This window comes from Dendronephthya gigantea, unplaced genomic scaffold (assembly GCF_004324835.1).
Source record: "Dendronephthya gigantea isolate DGI-Jeju-01 unplaced genomic scaffold, DenGig_1.0 000043F, whole genome shotgun sequence".
Taxonomy (NCBI): Eukaryota; Metazoa; Cnidaria; class Anthozoa; order Malacalcyonacea; family Nephtheidae; genus Dendronephthya; species Dendronephthya gigantea.
Window position 1 is genome coordinate 170,599 of NW_021163053.1, and position 20,003 is coordinate 190,601.

Genomic DNA, 20,003 nt, shown 5'->3' on the forward strand with positions numbered 1-20,003 from the left:
ATATAACAAGCCTTCCATCACATTCGACAACCTTCAGGGAAACTGATGTGGAACTATTTGAACACCTACAACCAGCATCTGCATACACGTTCATCAACCCAGCTGGATAAGCAATTCCAATATTTTCATTTTCGCACATTTCGCAGTGATCTTCTAAAAGGTAATAGTTGAAATATGGGCATCTTTGACAGCTATCACCATCAATCAACGTAACACTTACCTGGAGATTTACGTTCGTAATACTTGCCTTATTCTGTTCCCACAAATGAATATTAGCGTGAATGAACGGAATCTGAAAAGTACTGTGAACAGAAACAGCGTATGTTAACCAGGCGCTGTGAACAGCGTCTTACCTTCGGCTTCGTGGATCTGTATGAAAGCCAAAGTCAAGTTGAACATGTTAATTTTGAAATAAACCAGGATAACCGCACCCTTTTTCTACTTTTACGGCAAAATTTTCTTATTTTCATTTGACAAAAATTTCATTCTTGTTAGATTTTCTTTTCTTCGTTTCTTCGTAAAAGATTCGAAAGAAATTCTTCATTTAATTTTTCTTCCCGTATTTTTTCTCCGAAATTGAGGGTATTCTTCTTTACTTAGGAGACTTTCTTAATGCCGGTATTCTTGAAAATCTTCAAGTAATTCTTGTAAATCTTTAATTCATTTTTCTACCCTCTTCATTCTTGAAATTTCAAGCTTTCAGTTCCTGCGATTAACAGGGAATAAAGTTAACACCGAAATCGTATTGGTCAACTCTCTTGTACATTACAAAATTGCTCTCTTTTCCTCGTTTTAACACCAGTGTGTTAAACAAGCCAAGCTTGTGCTACAAGACCGGTCTATATGAGAGGTTAGCTGTGAACAAGAATTATTACAATGTGAGCTTGCAGGAGAACATCTAAAAGGCCAGTTATAATGCAGCAATATGGTTTTACGCTGGGATGGAAAGAATGTTCCGCTTTTTGCGGACGGGCAAAAGTCCCGACTTTTATCTAAACGCCGAAAATAACAGACAGGATTTATACATTTTTTTATTACACCTCGTGTTGATAGGGAAAATTCATGTCCGTTAAATTCATATCATAAGCACGATTACAGAAAATCTCCCCCAAAAGGCGTCAACTGAAACTGACTCATGGGAATATGGATACGTTCTTTGACTCAACGATAGCGAACACGACGGCAAAGACAATATAGTTTATAAAACAGGGTGCGTATGAAACCCATTACAAACGAAATTTACATCGTTTCCAATCAATGCTGTGAATGTGTATTAAATGTATTCAATGGTTTCGGAGGTACCAAAATCAATGCTATAAGCAAGTCACCCAAGCTGACAATATATACCTGCCATCTGTCTTAATTTAGGGGTTATTTACATCAGACTGAAGAGACAACCGAAGAGCAGATTATCAAATCAGACCTCCTCCATTTAACTACAAAGTTTCCTAACTTTTGCAACATAAATAGAACTACATGATCGAAGGTTTGCTTAACAACCTTACCTTTACGGATCAATGTAAATCTATTTATATGGAGAGACTATTCTTGCAATGCATTTTGAAACAAGTATATAACGTTATATGATACATACGTGTCCAACTATGATGATGTTAAGGCTAGCAAGATATTAAATATACTACACTTAAAAAATTCACAAACAATTAACTAGACTTTGTAGAACATAAAGCAATGTCATCGCGTGGTAGAAGTAGCAAAAATCGGAGAGAACAAAAAAAGTTTCGTATTATACAGTATATCTGTTTATGGTACAGTGAGGCAAAAAGTCTTTACCATTATGTCAGTCCTGGTGAGATTAAAATCTGATTGATTGAATTAGTTCTCATAAACAGGAAAGAGTTCTCAATATCGACCTATAACAAAAATAAATTGGTAAATTTTGATCACAGAAATGGAATGTTATCTTCTGAAAGGGAACAAGTATTTCTTCAAAACTCACGTGGAGATCTAGAACGAGATCGGCTGTAGTCCCTGTCATAGCGATCACTTCGAACATAATCTTTTTCTCTGCTTCTTCCGCGTCCTCCGTGATCATCGCGACGATTACGAAATCTAAGAAAATGAAAAACTCATTAAATACCTTAAACAATGTTAAGTCAAGTGGTGGTGAATAGAACATGTTGTGTGGCATGAAGGATATTACTGTGAAGTATTATCAACAAATTGCAATGATATGAAATAGCCAACATACAGAGTTCAATAGGTGTCCCGTGTCCTGTTTACGGTAGGAATATATAAAATTGTGCAAAAATGTGACATATAAAACATACTGAGAAGGCTTTCCCATATACACTCCTGGGGTTGGGGTGTGAGCTCTCTGTGTTATTGAATAATCAACCCGAATACGGCGACCATCCAATTCAAGACCACTTGTTTCTTCTTTTACCTAAATGCAGGCAGCATGCAGTTAGATTATATTGAAAAGGACACATAAATATTGACATTTCATATTGGACAGGTCATATTGTTTAATTTCTATTTAACCAATAAGCAATAATCACCAATAGTCAAGTCATTCTTAGGTTGTAAATAATGTTAACAAGAGACTTACTTTCTCTGCTTCATCAGGATCAGGGAAGTATGCAAATGCAAATCCTCTTGATCGCCCCGACTACATGGAAAAAGTTAATATGTTGGAAAATTTATTGTAAATAAAGAATTCTGTATTTGTCAGGCTTCAGCAACTGGATTTCTAAATAAGTAGTGTTTGGCATTATGGCACAGGTTTTTGTGTTTTAGAAATACCAAAACACTATGTTTTTCATAAATTATTGACCTATCACATTTTGGTACTTTCTGAATTGATGTGGTAGCTCTTTTCTCATGTAAACTGTCCCCATCCTCTAAAGCTTTGTTTTAATAAATATAGCAGTTTATGAATTACCAACCTGATGATCATAGACAAGTTGACACGAGTCTAGAGTGCCATATTTCTCAAGAAAATCCTTCAAGTCTCTTTCTGTTGTGTACAGACTCAACCCAAATATTCCAAGGCAGTTGGACTTTGGTGGGTCTTCCTACATTTCATGAAATTAAAAGTTGCGCATTAAGGAATACAAGATGATTCTGAAGGTATATAGAGAAATAGACACACAGAGAGCACCAAGTAAATATATAGGGATAATTACCCTACTGCCATAATGTCTTCTGCGTCTTTGATACGGGGAAGATCTATTGTAAGTGAAAATAACAGTTAGCTTTTTCGCAAATTTCATTAACTATCGCAAAGTACGCATATGTGACGATATCATTCTTATTAGTGAACCTTCTTTTGTAGTAAGGACTTCTAGATCTTGATCGGGAATATTTTCTTGATCGGGAATGACGATGCCTGGATCCAGATCTAGATCTTCGTGGTGAACGAGAACGTGATTTGGAATGGCTGTACGAACGAGACCTGAAGATGAACATAACACATCAATAGTCAATTAGCTTAGCAGCAAGTAAGCATGAAAAAAACTCTATGTCATTTTGTCAGCATCTGTTCCTAACCAAGGTATAAGCAAAATTGCTGTTGATGCTAAATACTGAGTCACAGAAAGTATTTTTGCTGAAATGAAATTTTTTCATCACACAAATGGTGGAACATTTTCAAAATGACTTTCAATAATGATGCAATATTTCCACATTTTACATTTAATTTTCATATATAAAACTGCTATAAAGCCCTTGCAATCAGAAAATTATTTTTCACAAATAATTTCTTTATGAATGTCAAGTCCATTCTGCACATCTGTTTTGCTCACAACAATGTGAGGTCCTCAGATATAAATTTTGCATGTCTCATTTTTCTGATCAAAATCACTAGCTCATATTCATTTAAAGACATAGCAAACCTAAATTTTGTTAGACAGTAAGACAAAACATTAAACAAACCATTTGTTTACAAATAGACTTGACTTCTGTTTTAAATTGAACCTTGAATTGAATGACTAAAGTAAATGTGAACCTTGAACGAGATCTGGACTTGCTGAATGAACGTGCTCTTGGCGAATGTGATCTGGATTTAGAGGCTGACCTATCTTTTCGGCCATTCCTATCTGGGGATTTCTATAAAGAGTAAAAATAAATTTGTTATCACCTCGTTTATTGATGAGCACTGTTATTTTTGGCTCAAGGGACCTTTATGGATTCTATCTTATGGTTGTCTTTCTATTCTATTGGGAGGAGAGCACCAGATTGATAGATAGAAATAGAACTGTATGTAAGAATGAAACTGTAGAAAACTCAATTTACAGTAGTAAATAAGCAGATATAGGTCTACTGGGGGTGCACAACCAAACCCTAGTGTTGTCCAGAGAGATAGAAACAAAGGTATCAATTTATGGTCAAACTTAGGTCAACCTTAGGCTTAGGCACCCAGTAACACCACCAGTTTGGCTTTTATGCCTGTTCACAGGATCCAATTTTGTCATATGCAATTCATTTCTGTGGTATGGAATGTAGTGTGTTACCAACAAAGTGTAGTACTGCATTGGTTTTAGTTGACTTGCCACTCATATTCAATGAAAACCAACTATTGAACATCCATCAGAACTGAATTAGATCTGGCAAAATTTGTGTAATCTCAAAACTAAACAAATTGAATCTCGAATTGAATTCTAGTGAAGTAAACATTTTCTGGAAACTCTAAAGGTTAAAAATGTAGACACTTAGGATGTATACAGTGCAATAGTTTTAATATTTGCGCTCGCAAAATAGTGAAGGGGCAAACAGGGCTTTTACAGACGCAGGTTGTTTGAATCATCAATGCTTTTCGGGAAATCCCTGGGTTATCTACATTATTAGTGCAGTTTCTGATTGCTATTTATAAACTGTAAATTTTGACTTATGCACTATATAAACATTAAATATGGAATAAATATGATAATAAAGACATATATGGAGTTTTAATAAAAAAAACCTAATTGCCTGAACTCCGAAACTTAGCGGCATTTTTACGTTTATAGTTGGCGTCCAAAAATTAACATGGGAATATAATCTGGCAAACACAAGCAAATTATGAACTTACCCGATCATCCGAGCCTGATCTGTCTCCTCTGTCGCTCATAACTGATATGAGAAAAGAAACTCTTTTAAAAAGCTACAAATTTGAACAAAAATGTCTTAAAAACTGCTAAAATCGTACGACTTGCGATTTCTGCACGAGGTAAACTAAATTACCCACAATACTTTGCGAAATTTTTGTTGTACCCAGACTTCCTCGTCAGCGTCACAGGCAGGCAGAAAATCTTTAAAATCTTTTTGGGATCACTTTAATTTAAGGAACTATATTCAACTGGATTAACATAACATATATTTAATTGATTGAGCACTATAAGTAAGGCTAAACCACGATGGATTACTGAGGCCAGGGCGTATATAAGTCATAAGATAAGGTATCTATCTTATATACGCCCAGCTGAGGCTGAGCTATACGGCCTATACCCACTGCTATACCAGTGAGCTCTATATATATTTATATCTATATATAGAGCTCACAGTCACAGAATTTACTATCACTGAGCTACACTGAGTTATATATTACAGGCTGTATAAAAAATATCCTCACTTTTAAAATCCAGAATTTGAATGCCTTATTATTATGCCTTATGAATGAAGCCCGTTCATTTTGCTAAATCATTTGCAAATATCAAAAAATATAATTTGGTAAATCATGCATTGCCATCGCTTAGTTATGCGTGGTCGATGAATTCCTGTGTGTCACCACAGACACCACTCACCATAAATTTTACTGGAACCTCTTTTCTGCAGCCATCCCAGGGTACCTCCTTTCAATTGGTTGTATCAGCAAACCTTGGTGGTTTTTACTTGGCTTCCTCGTTTGGGAAGGACTAATGTCTTCCACTTCAAATCAAGCATCTGACTGATGCATTGGATGTGACAGGAATATCGAAGAATGTATTATACAATACTTTTAAGTTTCAACACATTACTATCGCCAGAAGTCAATATTTTGTGAGGCGATAGAGTTTTTTTCGAACCAAATCCGTTTGATATATGTGTAATATATGGAAAATATGATGGATCAAAAAAAGAAATATTAAGGGGAAAAAGCAAGAGAAATAATCGGGCTATATTCACTGATCTCACTCGCTGACAGCCGAATGCCTCGAAGCATGCGAACCACTAAAAAACGGTTGCTATTCGAAGACCTCCATACAGCATTCTTTCTTTATTTCAATTTCAAGATAGAAATCTGAGATGAGTTGAGGTGGTAAAAAACAACAAACGTTTATTTGGTACGCTTCATCATTTATTCTAAGTATATATTCGCTGGGCAGATGAGGAACAACTGTTTTAGATTTGGCCTATAATACAGGAGAAACATTGAATACCTTATTATTTACACGAATATTAGAGTTAGGCCTATTTCACACGGCAAACTTTTCCCGCGCCAAACTTAATGTTATTGGATTTAAGTCTTCGTTAAAGTTCATTTTGCATTCGTTTCGGCACATGAAAAGTTCGACGTCTGAAATGGGCCTTAATGACATGTCATGTTTTTTCATTCATTAGTTGTCATCGTTGGGTCGAATGTTTCGATTAATCTAAAGTGGTTACACAGTGATGGTCCTTGGTCCTCAAAGTAAATATGTTGTTTTATATCTGCACCACGTGACTTCAAAAAGTTTGTAAACCGGATTTGTTCCTCACCAATCCAGGCGCGGGATTTGTCACGAATTTGGAATGGTGTGAGATGAACACGTAAACGAGGGATTGTCTCTGCTAGTGACCCTAATAATCGTTCGTCTGTCACCCAAGCATTTGATTGGCCACAATGACCAGCGTCCAGCCAATGAATAGCGTTGATACGAGAAATAAATTGGAGTAAACCAGTTTTCTCCGACTTGACAATATCGTGTATCTCGTATACAATCTGGTTAAGCACAACACAACCATGGCTGAAACCAACCAAAGTTATTGGAAAATCTTCAGTTACATCTTCCTCCTCGTTTTCTAAGTTTAGAACTAAAGCGAGCAAATATTTCGATGTCAATATCAAGGAATGGATTGATGGAATCGTATTCGTAAAAGGAAACACAACCTTAGAAAAAACAAGCAAATGCATGAACATGGTCTTTGGAACATCTATATCACCACGTTCGTATTATTAGTGTATTACAATAATTGCATCATTAACTTCATAACCATAAGAGTCAGCTAGACTAGTTAACAAGTTTATTATATTTAGATTCTAAATTACCTTTTCTAATGGCAGAGTCTAGTAACTGACGAAGGTGAGAAATGGCTCCAATGTTTGAACTATGGTCAGGCACACCAAAGACGCTCGTTTCGACAAAGTTATTGTAACAGGCATACGTGCCTAGATGCAACCTGGATGATTTCACCACCCAAATAAAACTGTTAGGAAATCTCTTTAACAGCAGTCTCGAAGTTGATTCAAGATCCCATTGAACCCAGGCTTTGTTATTACGATGAGCAATCATATTTTCTACGTAGTCCTACAAAAATTAATATCAACATTTACAGCTGATTAGAGGCCCAAATGTACCGCGGTATAGCAGGGAGCTAGTCCAGCATTTTGTATTTCTGTATTGGATTTCCACTTGCAGAGAAATAGTTCGCTAGCGAAATATTTGCATCTTTTCTTTTAAAATGAAAGGATTCAAGCTGAAATAATTTATTTTCGCTGTTAAAATTCAAACGAGAATATGCCAAAATTTCGCTAGCGAACCATTTCTCTCTGTGTAAGTGGAAATCCAGCTAATATATCCCTCAATCCCTCCTCTTCGGTACGGTATTCGTTCATGATTTCAGGTGGTATACCTTCGCCACGAGAGGATTGAAATATTCAGCCTTAACAACGACAGTCAGTGCAATTCATTGCCCATCTTTTAAAGCCGTACGCTAATTTTCGCGCGAAGTGAACTTTTCTGTCCTTGTCTTTGGCCAAGTTTAGAGCTCTGAAACAAAAGCATAATTTGCTGCTCCCGAAAAAAGCCCTTGCTACAATTTGAACCAATCGAGCGTGAGCATCATATTAAGGATTTTAAACAAGTGCGTTTATAAAACTAAAAGCCACCTTCCGATACGGACAGCCACAGACATGTCGTTAATATATGTAGCTATAACGTAATTCGAAGCTAATTCTTGATGCCATTATTCATTTCAGTTCAAGGATTTCATGAAGACTAGTATGATAACCTACGAATTGTAAAGTTGCTTTATTTTACTTATTTAACTGAATAACATCCACTTTACCTGCACATCACCATGGAAAAACACCACATGTTGTTGTGCTTCAGTACCACAGAAAATCACGTCATTCTTTTTTCCTTGTTGACCTGGTATACCAGTTAATCTTACAGACGGTGCTTCGTCCATCATCAGGATGTTGTGAGAAATTGGAAAAAAATTAGAATAAGGATAACACTGTTAGTACAAGGATTAAGAGCGCTGTCTACAAGAAAACAAACATTTCACATCTACAATTTTATAAATCAATTTGCATCTTAAATATGCTTTTGTGCCTGGCAATGCATAACCTCGGACAGAAAGACATTGCATTTGAGCCTTCTTGTAGACAAAGAGAGCAACTAACTAGCCAATCAGAACAGGAAATCGTCCAATAATAGTCGAAGTAATTAATCAAATATGACGTGGGCTGTCATTGTTGGTAATTTCCAAAGCGGTCGTTAACTAAGCCAAGGTAATCCTTCTGTCAATGTCAACTAAGATTAGTCCGCCAGTCTGAAACAGTACGATGTCGTCATGTCGATATATGTAAAAAAACAATCAGGAGGATCAGAATATTGCATCAAAAATCAGGCAGGCAATTAAAATAACGAAACTAACAATAAATATAATAGTTATAAATAGTCAAGTTTTCTGTTTTCAACGATTAACTTAACTACTTGCAGACATAAAAAAGTTCGTATATATACGTATAGTTTAAAATGAACTTTTAATTACCGAAATATCTGTCAAAAATATTGGCTTTCAGTAATAATTTATAAACGTACAATTGAACGACCAACGAAGTTACCAACATCAGCCACAATAAATAATATCGCTAAACCGGAAACAACAATTAATTTACGATATTTATAAGAAAAGCTCCATTACACTACGCAGACTTTTTGGTAGGGTGCCGTAAAAATGGTACGAATGAAATTTTATAACTCCTAAATTGGTCAAATTTCAACCTGACCAATTTTATCATTTTTTACTATGAGTCTATGTTCAATTTCAGTTTTGGAACGGATAAAATTGAGAATGATGAAATTTGAAAGGCGAAATCTTAAAATCCGCGATATGCATGATGATATCATTACATCTCAGAATAATAAATTTTGTCAAATAAAAATTAATCAAAGTTTCTTTCCATGCATCGGGAATGATTGGATTTACTTGCTTGCCCCAACGTCGAAGCAACTTCTTATAGATACTAAACATATTTTTTAGTTTAAAAATGGAATATTTAGTCATTTACCTGTTACGAATGGTACAACTTTCTTTTCAAACAAAAATTTGCCATTAGGATATTTACTACCTGGCGGTAGTAAAGCGAGAAAAACTGGAGTGTCAGCACCTATACAAAAGACTAGATATTAACGTTTTTGCCTTAATAATTCTTAAGGGTTGTTAGGAGTTAAAATGTTTAGGGAGTAAAGGGACGAATCAGGCCTTAAGTTTGGCAATGTTCCGGCTCGCAAAATTGTTAGTTTCTCTTAAATAATATCTCTTTACTTGGAATTTATCCATGGAATAATGGATGACTTTGAATTGTATACCCATGGTAACATGCCAATGTGATGTTTCATGCTCCAAAGTATTTTCAAAGATCATGCAAGAAGAAACATCTAAAAACGTTTGTTTACCATACCTTGATCTGCAGACAAAGGAGCATCTGGACCTCCAAGACGTGTTTGTAGCCAACCTGGACAACACTGCAATATTTATACATACTGAATCCTTTCAATTATGTCATTGTAAACAACCAATTGCAATATTGATTACGCTGGGCTTGATCGAGCGTATTAGTGAAGAAATGAAGTAAGATAACAGAATGAAGGCGAGAAAAACCCAGGAAATGTCAACCGAGGCTGAAGGTGATAAAAACGTCAAGCATGCATGATAACTCACCGCATTCACAAGAATCTCATCTGCAGATCTGGCTGGTTCCATAAAATAATTTGCTTGCAATCGTGTCAAAATTGTAACCGCAAGTTTGGTAATACAATAAGCTACAATTGGAATAAAGAAGAAAAAGATAACAATACACAGTAAATAAATGCCATTTCACTCACCTGCAATCATAAAATCACTCTACCTGAATTTTGCCAAGAGCGAAATAACGGTTCTGCTGGCCAGCCATTCTCAATCTGTATTCCTGAATGTACATCACTATGAGAAGATAATAATTCACACAAGATTCAAATGAACTAAAAAATTCTCACGTGTTTGTAGGCGGCACAATTTCTCAAAGTTTTATTCGGTAATATACCTTTTAAATGAAGTCATTAGTTGATCAAGAACTTCTTCTGTCAGCCCAGTTGAAGAGAGACGATCTAAAACAGGAGGTTTAAGACAGGAATATTTTCCCATTCTTGACGATATATTCACCACCCTTCAAAAAAAAATAAAGTTGTCTACGTTTCTATTATTTATAAATTATAGTCTTTGGCCACCTGGATACTTGGCAATGGAAAGTTAAGAGAAACTATCTACGACGTTAGAGTCGGTTTGACTAACACACTCCGCAACATTAAACCAGCAAAGTTTGTGTGTAAAGTTATAGGAAGGGCCGGCTCGGTGAACCCGTCAAACACAGATCTGCTGCACTCGTGACCTGCATCACTGCATGCTTGCTTCAATTCACTAAAGTTTGTTTCAAAGAGAAAATATCACTCTGTACCTGGCCTGAGGTCTCAGCAAAGGAAACAATTCTTTACAGACATTTCTCAATCCAAAGTAGTCGCAATCAACCGTTCGTTGCACTTGCTCGCTATACGATAACGGTGAGTTGGAGCCCTGGAATTTTACACGATTGATTAGAATTTTTTTAATTTCTTCAATCGTGTCCAAAATACACTCAATCCTTACATGGGGATGACACTGAGCTTTAGTAAAATATTCGCGCATATGTTGTCATAACAAATTTGACATTAAACTCGTTCTCTTCATTCACATAAAAAACATGATTGAAGGAAGACAAAAGATTTTACTGATTATTGATCACCAACAGTGAAAATCACGGAAACCAGGCTTTAAGGATCAGTACCAGCACACTAGAATTACATACATAATAAACTCCAGCGTTATTGATTAAAACATCAAGACCGCCATAGTGAGATATGATGTACTTCTTTAAATTTCCCACCATATTTTCATTAGTAATGTCCACTGGAAAGAAATCTGGATTAAACCCATTTTTCCTGAGTACTTCGCATGCAGCCAAGCCTTTTTTGCCATCACGTGCTAAAATGTTTATTTGAAATTGGGAAATTGAGATCTTCTTTACTCTGTGGTGATTTTTAAAGCTGTAGGGTAGAAACTAAGTACATTTTTGCCCAGCTTGGTTTGAAAATACTGGCATGTAAAGGAAGTGGTATACACACAGGCTATTAAGCAGATGCAACATGCTCAGCTGGTTTGCAAGTGGAGATAACTTTAAATTCTAGTTTTGTAACAGACTCTGCATTTCCTAGTGCTATGCTAGTTTATATATGAGCTTCGCAACTTGACCATTTCTGGCATAGAACTTTATCAGATGAATATTATCAGCATGAATAAAAAATAACTAGCAAAGTTGATTAGTTGAAAGTAGCAGCAGTGCATGTTCCTATATCACAATCAACATTCCAGAAGATCGAAATACAACTTGTGGCCAACATGCATTTGCTTTTATATTCATTTTCCACATTTACCTGTCAATATAACAACTCCTTGGAATGTTTCACAAAGTTTTTTCACAATAGCAAAACCTAAGCCTCTGTTTCCACCTGTAACCTGAACAATATCAAGGTTGATAATCCATACGCAAGTAGATACCTTAACACTATATCTATTTTAACAAAATAAAGATGAGTGGCCTTATGTCGCAGTGGCAGATTTCTAGGGAAAGTGGATGGTGCCATGGTGGACAGGGAGCTAAAGTCTATTATTTGGTGTGGCCTAATTTAACCTTTAACCCTTTTTCCCCAGCCAACGCCTAGGGCAATGGACAGTGCAAATCCACGAAAAAGCCACAGAATTAGGGAAGTATACAATAAGATATAAAATCCAGGGATTTTGAGGGTTATCTAAAACACTAAACAATTGCCAATGTGCATGGTTCAATATAAAAAAATTACACACATTGTGATGCATACTAGTTCAAACTTGTATAATATTAAATTTACTTGCAAATATTAAGCAGGTAACGTGCATAACAAGGTAGTCTTGCTTACCACTGCAACACGCACCATGTTTTCACCCGGTTCATCTAAGTCATACGGCTGATAGCCGTGTTTAAAGGCTAAAACGGACGGGCTGGCAGCCGTGTAACGTACGTCCGTTTGTCCGGTCGCCCCAGACTTCATGATGCGCTCAAATTCTGCAGCGCGCATTTACAAGGCCTGGGACTAGGCTGCAAAATCCGGGGCACTTTCCCTAGCTACAGTGAACTAGCTATCAATATTAAATTGATCTGTAATTGTGCGCTGTTGTGTCCGGCATTTCTCCCTTGTCTGGCCTCTGTTGTCTGGCTTGCTGTAAGGAATTTTTCACTGATATCCAGGTGAAATATCTGGAGGGAATTTTGTTACAGAAAAAGTTCTCGTTTTTCGAAATATTTGCATCTAATAATCGATAATAATTCAAATGTATTGCGCCACAACACACGAAATATGCGGGCTTTTCCCCGAGATACTGAGACTGTTCACATGATACGCGTGCTATAAAGATGTACCTAGGAACCGGGTGGAAAACCCCTCCTCCCCCCCCCCTGAAAATATAGATATAGAGAATAAATATTACCACACTAGCTAGTAGTGTCCTTAAAGTTTTGGCAATCAATCCATCCCTAAAGGCCTTTATTAACCAAACGACCCCTGGAAGCTGGTCCCCCTGGCCCCCAAATCTCTGGATGCCTCCTACGCCCATGTATAGAATAGACCCAGTTTTGCGTGCAGCCTTTTATCACCAGGGGCAAAGGGACAAATTATCAACGAGCTTTACTCACATGGCACATCGTCCGGTGAAAAACTCAGATATCGCATTATTTCGGAAAGATAGAAGTTTGCAGCATATCATATTCACGGCTGGCAGCCGCATAGTACGTCCGCTGTATGTATTGGTGGTTGATGGTGATATTAGAGAGTTTGCAGCATGAACCATATTCACGGCTGGCAGCCGTATAACGTACGTCTGCTGTCTGTATATGGTGGTTGAATAGTGATATTAGAGAGTTTGAAGCTATAATCTATATTCACGGTTGGCAGCCGTTATACGTACGTCTGCTGTATGGTATATGGTGGTTGAATAGTGATATTAGAGAGTTTGAAGCTATAAATCATATTCACGGTTGGCAGCCGTATAACGTACGTCCGCTGTATGATATATGGTGGTTGATTGGTGATATTAGAGAGTTTGAAGCTATAAATCATATTCACGGCTGGCAGCCGTATAACGTACGTCTGCTGTATGGTATATGGTGGTTGAATAGTGATATTAGAGAGTTTGAAGCTATAAATCATATTCACGGTTGGCAGCCGTATAACGTACGTCCGCTGTATGATATATGGTGGTTGATTGGTGATATTAGAGAGTTTGCAGCATGAAACCATATTCACGGCTGGCAGCCGTATAACGTACGTCTGCTGTATAGTATATGGTGGTTGATTGGTGATATTAGAGAGTTTGCAGCATAAAATCATATTCACGGCTACCAGCCGTATAACGTACGTCCGCTGTATGATATATGGTGGTTGATTGGTGATATTAGAGAGTTTGCAGCATGAAACCATATTCACGGCTGGCAGCCGTATAACGTACGTCTGCTGTATAGTATATGCTGGTTGATTGGTGATATTAGAGAGTTTGCAGCATAAATCATATTCACGGCTACAGCCGTATACGTACGTCCGCTGTATGATTATGGTGGTTGATTGGTGATTTAGAGTTTGCAGCATGAAATCATATTCACGGCTGGCAGCCGTATAACGTACGTCTGCTGTATAGTATATGGTGTATGAATGGTGATATTAGAGAGTTTGCAGCATGAAACCATATTCACGGCTGGCAGCCGTATAAAGTACGTCCGCTGTATGGTATATGGTGGTTGAATGGTGATATTAGAGAGTTTGCAGCATGAAACCATATTCACGGCTGGCAGCCGTGTAACGTACGTCTGCTGTATGATATATGGTGGTTGAATGGTGATATTAGAGAGTTTGCACCATGAAATCATATTCACGGCTGGCAGCCATATAACGTACGTCCGCTGTATGATATATGGTGGTTGATTGGTGATATTAGAGAGTTTGCAGCATAAACCATATTCACGGCTGGCAGCCGTATAACGTACGTCCGCTGTATGATATATGGTGGTTGATTGGTGATATTAGAGAGTTTGCAGCATGAAATCATATTCACGGCTGGCAGCCGTATAACGTACGTCTGCTGTATGGTATATGGTGGTTGAATGGTGATATAGAGAGTTTGCGCATGAAATCATATTCCGGCTGGCAGCCATATAACGTACGTCCGCTGCATGGTATATGGTGGTTGAATGGTGATATTAGGTTTGCCATGAAATCATATTCACGGCTGGCAGCCGTATAACGTACGTCCGCTGATGTATATGGTGTATGAATGGTGATTTACAGAGTTTGCAGAATGAATCATATTCACGGCTGGCAGCCGTATAACGTACGTCCGCTGTTAGTATATGGTGTATGAATGGTGATATAAGAGTTTGCAGCATGAACATATTCACGGCTGGCAGCGTTATAACGTACGTTGCTGTATGATATAGGTGGTTGATGGTGATATTAGAGAGTTTGCAGCATGAAATCTATATTCACGGCTGGCAGCCGTATAACGTACGTCCGCTGTATGGTATATGGTGGTTGAATGGTGATATTAGGAGAGTTTGCAGCATGAACCATATTCACGGCTGGCAGCCGTATAACGTACGTCTGCTGTATGATATATGGTGGTTGATTGTGATATTAGAGAGTTTGCAGCATGAAACATTCACGGCTGGCGCCGTTACACGTACGTCCGCTGTATGGTATATGGTGCGATGAATGGTGTATTAGAGGTTTGCGCATGTCTATTCACGGCTGGCAGCCGTATAACGTACGTCCGCTGTATGGTATATGTGGTTGAATGGTGATATTAGGAGTTTGCAGCATGAACCATATTCACGGCTGGGCCGTATAACGTACGTCTGCTGTATGATATATGGTGTTGAATTGTGATATAGTAGAGTAGGGTTTGCAGAATGAAAACAAATTCACGGCTAGGCAGCCGTATAACGTACGTCCGCTGTATGGTATATGGTGCATGAATGGTGATATTAGAGAGTTTGCAGCATGAAATCATATTCACGGCTGGCAGCCGTATAACGTACGTCCGCTGTATGGTATATAGTGGTTGAATGGTGATATTAGAGAGTTTGCAGCATGAAACCATATTCACGGCTGGCAGCCGTATAACGTACGTCTGCTGTATGATATATGGTGGTTGAATTGTGATATTAGAGAGTTTGCAGCATGAAAACAAATTCACGGCTGGCAGCCGTATAACGTACGTCCGCTGTATGGTATATGGTGCATGAATGGTGATATTAGAGAGTTTGCAGCATGAAATCATATTCACGGCTGGCAGCCGTATAACGTACGTCCGCTGTATGGTATATGGTGCATGAATGGTGATATTAGAGAGTTTGCACCATGAAATCATATTCACGGCTGGCAGCCGTATAACGTAAGTCCGCTGTATAGTATATGGTGTATGAATGGTGATATTAGAGAGTTTGCGGAATGAAATCATATTCACGGCTGGCAGCCGTATAACGTACGTCCGCTGTATAGTATATGGTGTATGAATGGTGATATTAGAGAGTTTGCAGCATGAAATCATATTCACGGCTGGCAGCCGTATAACGTACGTCTGCTGTATATGTATGAATGGTGATATTAGAGAGTTTGCAGCATGAAATCATATTCACGGCTGGCAGCCGTATAACGTACGTCTGCTGTATGATATATGGTGGTTGAATGGTGATATTAGAGTGTTTGAAGCTATAAATCATATTCACGGCTGGCAGCCGTATAATGTACGTCCGCTGTATGATATATGGTGGTTGATTGGTGATATTAGAGAGTTTGCAGCATAAACCATATTCACGGCTGGCAGCCGTATAACGTACGTCTGCTGTATGGTAATATATGGTGTCTCATTTTATTTAAACCAAAGGTGATGGTGGTAAACACTCATGGTGTGGATGTAGAAAATTTCACAATTCATACACCATATACCATACAGCGGACGTACGTTATACGGCTGCCAGCCGTGAATATGGTTTCATGGTGCGAATGCTCTAATATCACCATTCATAGACCATATACCATACAGCGGACGTATGTTATACGGCTGGCAGCCGTGAATATGGTTTCATGGTGGAAACTCTCTAATATCACCATTCATACACCATATACCATACAGCAGACGTACGTTATACGGCTGCCAGCCGTGAATATGATTTCATGCTGCAAACTCTCTAATATCACCATTCATACACCATATACCATACAGCGGACGTACGTTATACGGCTGGCAGCCGTGAATATGATTTCATGCTGCAAACTCTCTAATATCACCATTCAACCACCATATACCATACAGCAGACGTACGTTATACGGCTGCCAGCCGTGAATATGATTTCATTCTGCAAACTCTCTAATATCACCATTCATACACCATATACCATACAGCGGACGTACGTTATACGGCTGCCAGCCGTGAATTTGTTTTCATGCTGCAAACTCTCTAATATCACCATTCAACCACCATATACCATACAGCAGACGTACGTTATACGGCTGCCAGCCGTGAATATGATTTCATGCTGCAAACTCTCTAATATCACCATGCAACCACCATATACCATACAGCAGACGTACGTTATACGGCTGCCAGCCGTGAATATGATTTCATGCTGCAAACTCTCTAATATCACCATTCAACCACCATATACCATACAGCAGACGTACGTTATACGGCTGCCAGCCGTGAATATGATTTCATGCTGCAAACTGTCTAATATCACCATTCAACCACCATATACCATACAGCAGACGTACGTTATACGGCTGCCAGCCGTGAATATGATTTCATGCTGCAAACTCTCTAATATCACCATTCATGCACCATATACCATACAGCAGACGTACGTTATACGGCTGCCAGCCGTGAATATGATTTCATGGTGCAAACTCTCTAATATCACCATACAACCACCATATACCATCCAGCAGACGTACGTTATACGGCTGCCAGCCGTGAATATGATTTCATGGTGCAAACTCTCTAATATCACCATTCAACTACCATATACCATACAGCAGACGTATGTTATACGGCTGCCAGCCGTGAATATGATTTCATGCTGCAAACTCACTAATATCACCATTCAACTACCATATACCATACAGCGGACGTACGTTATACGGCTGCCAGCCGTGAATATGATTTCATGGTGCAAACTCTCTAATATCACCATTCAACTACCATATACCATACAGCGGACGTACGTTATATGGCTGCCAGCCGTGAATATGATTTCATGCTGCAAACTCTCTAATATCACCATTCAACAACCATATACCATACAGCGGACGTACGTTATATGGCTGCCAGCCGTGAATATGATTTCATGCTGCAAACTATGTAATATCAGCATTCATACACCATGTACCATACAGCATAGGTATATGTTATAGAGCTACATGCAGTGTTTTAAATGTTTATATAATATTAATGGTGTTTTGTTATGGTTGCATTAAAGGCTTTTTCAAGAACAATATCGACAACAATATACCACCAATACACACCCAATGGTTTATTTATTACATATATTTTGCATAACAGAAAGGATAGGATTAAAGAAATATGACATTATTTGAAAATTTCTCTTTGCTTGTATCTTCAAACTGCAATAGGTGAACAATCTGAGGAAGATTGCACAGTCCACACTACAATTACTAAGAATGCCTGTGGATAAAAATAAAATCATTAAAATACTTCTCAACATTTATTGACACATATATGTCAATAACATATATATACATGCAAGTACCATAGCTTTTATTTTACATATGCATGGTTCTTGCATGACGAAGTATGCTACAAGTATCTCTACTTCCATGATCAGTTCTATAGTGAACATTTCTGTTCTCATATCATCCTAAGCCTTTTTGTTTTCTCTGGGCTTTTTGATAAGGAGTTGTGCTATCAACTTCACTGTTCCTCTCGTCTAATCCTTCATCCTCTATTTCAGAAAATATAATTTGCTCATGTATCTCATCATCATTACTTTCTTGTAAAAACCTTGTAGGCTGAGCAACCTTCTCCATTTCTGTGAGACCATCATGATGATGAATGACTACAGGAACAGAAGGCTTGAATTACACATATCAGCAAATATCACTTAGATGGTACATATTTGATATAATTTGACCTACAGTTTCTGCAGTCCTTACCTATAAATCATTGCAAAGTTGCATAATTCATATAAACCATTGATATAAAGAAACCAAAATAAATATGTACCCCATACTAGTTATATCATCAAGCCAGATGCCTAACAAAATTGCCTTACTTTGAAAAATTAAAGAAAAATACCACAATAAAACTGTTAAAAACTGTTATAAGAGTAAACTCTTTCCAATTGACTGACTCATAGCCCAAAGAAACATTATTAGAATCTTGTAATTGTAAAAGATGGCGTCGTTTATTCCAGAATTAAATTCATAACAAATAAAAATATTCGCATTTTCCAGCAGAATCTCATGTACTTCTAAAGTTCAGTATCTTACCACTTCATTCTTTAAAATTATAAACGTAATTTTTCGTTTAACTTCAGATTTAGGTAAAGAATTTCTGTAGAAACTATAATTGGCAGAACTCAGCGTACAAACGGACGTACGTTACACGGCTGACAGCCCGTCCGTTTGGGGTGTTTTTTACCGGCTAATAGCCGTATGGAAACAGACGAAACGGGTGATGTTTTCTCATGTTTTCTCATGTTTTCTCAACTCATGTTGACACTTGACATCGAGAAACTTCATGTAAGGGTACCACGACACGGGCGTTGGAAGAGATCGGTGAACGGTGTGAGGGCAGTGAGGCAACAGAATAGGAAAAGACCAGCAAAAGACCACAACGCGTAAAGGCGAGCGCGAGTTTTTCCAATCTAAAGGAGCTGTTACAGTAAAACTATATACAGTGGCGGCGCAAGAGGGGGGCAGTTTTGTCTGCCTCCAGATATTTTCATGTTTCGCAAGTAGTTTATATAGTTTTATGCGATATTCGATCGACCCAATTCCCCCCCCCATTCATATTTTAACCTGGCTCCGCCACTGACTATATATTCGACATTGATTTCCGTTTTTCATATTTTGTTTTGTTCTTGGAATATTTTCGACTGCAATAAGTGAGCTGTCCGTCATCTTGTTTGATAATTGGATCTGATAAAATGACTTCGCAACGAGGAAAAAATTTGAGCACCTCATCATAATATATTTTCATACCAATGAAATGTTCTACGTAGCCTGTGGCTATGCGGAAATTTAAGACAATTTCGAAACGAAATAGAATTTAGCATCCTTACAAGACATGGAAAACGCTATAATACTATAAAAAAATGTACCTAGCTGGTTGTGACGCCCAAGCATATTCTGACAAGATGACGGTATATTGCCATGATTATTGCTGAGCCCTGATTATTGGATTTATTGCTAAAAAG

The 20,003-nt window shown here is 37.8% G+C and overlaps 2 protein-coding genes across 2 annotated transcripts; both read right to left on the reverse strand.

Moving 5' to 3' along the window:
• Positions 1 to 1,124: 1,124 nt before the first annotated feature.
• On the reverse strand, positions 1,125 to 5,162 carry LOC114527153 (transformer-2 protein homolog alpha-like). Its single transcript, XM_028548783.1, has 9 exons — positions 5,033 to 5,162; positions 3,971 to 4,071; positions 3,287 to 3,418; positions 3,150 to 3,192; positions 2,910 to 3,038; positions 2,573 to 2,632; positions 2,292 to 2,407; positions 1,961 to 2,073; positions 1,125 to 1,874 (listed from the first exon to the last, which is right to left on the reverse strand). The coding sequence occupies exons 1-9, from the start codon at positions 5,069 to 5,071 to the stop codon at positions 1,864 to 1,866; spliced, it is 744 nt and encodes a 247-aa protein (XP_028404584.1). The 5' UTR covers positions 5,072 to 5,162; the 3' UTR covers positions 1,125 to 1,863.
• Positions 5,163 to 6,281: 1,119 nt separating this feature from the next.
• On the reverse strand, positions 6,282 to 19,312 carry LOC114527152. The gene is made up of 13 exons (XM_028548781.1): positions 19,264 to 19,312; positions 12,438 to 12,455; positions 11,916 to 11,997; positions 11,291 to 11,466; positions 10,904 to 11,019; positions 10,493 to 10,615; positions 10,319 to 10,392; positions 10,132 to 10,232; positions 9,872 to 9,935; positions 9,479 to 9,577; positions 8,248 to 8,360; positions 7,229 to 7,487; positions 6,282 to 6,993 (listed from the first exon to the last, which is right to left on the reverse strand). Exons 2-13 carry the CDS (start codon positions 12,453 to 12,455, stop codon positions 6,530 to 6,532), a joined length of 1,689 nt encoding a protein of 562 aa, XP_028404582.1. The 5' UTR covers positions 19,264 to 19,312; the 3' UTR covers positions 6,282 to 6,529.
• Between the last annotated feature and the right edge of the window lie 691 nt (positions 19,313 to 20,003).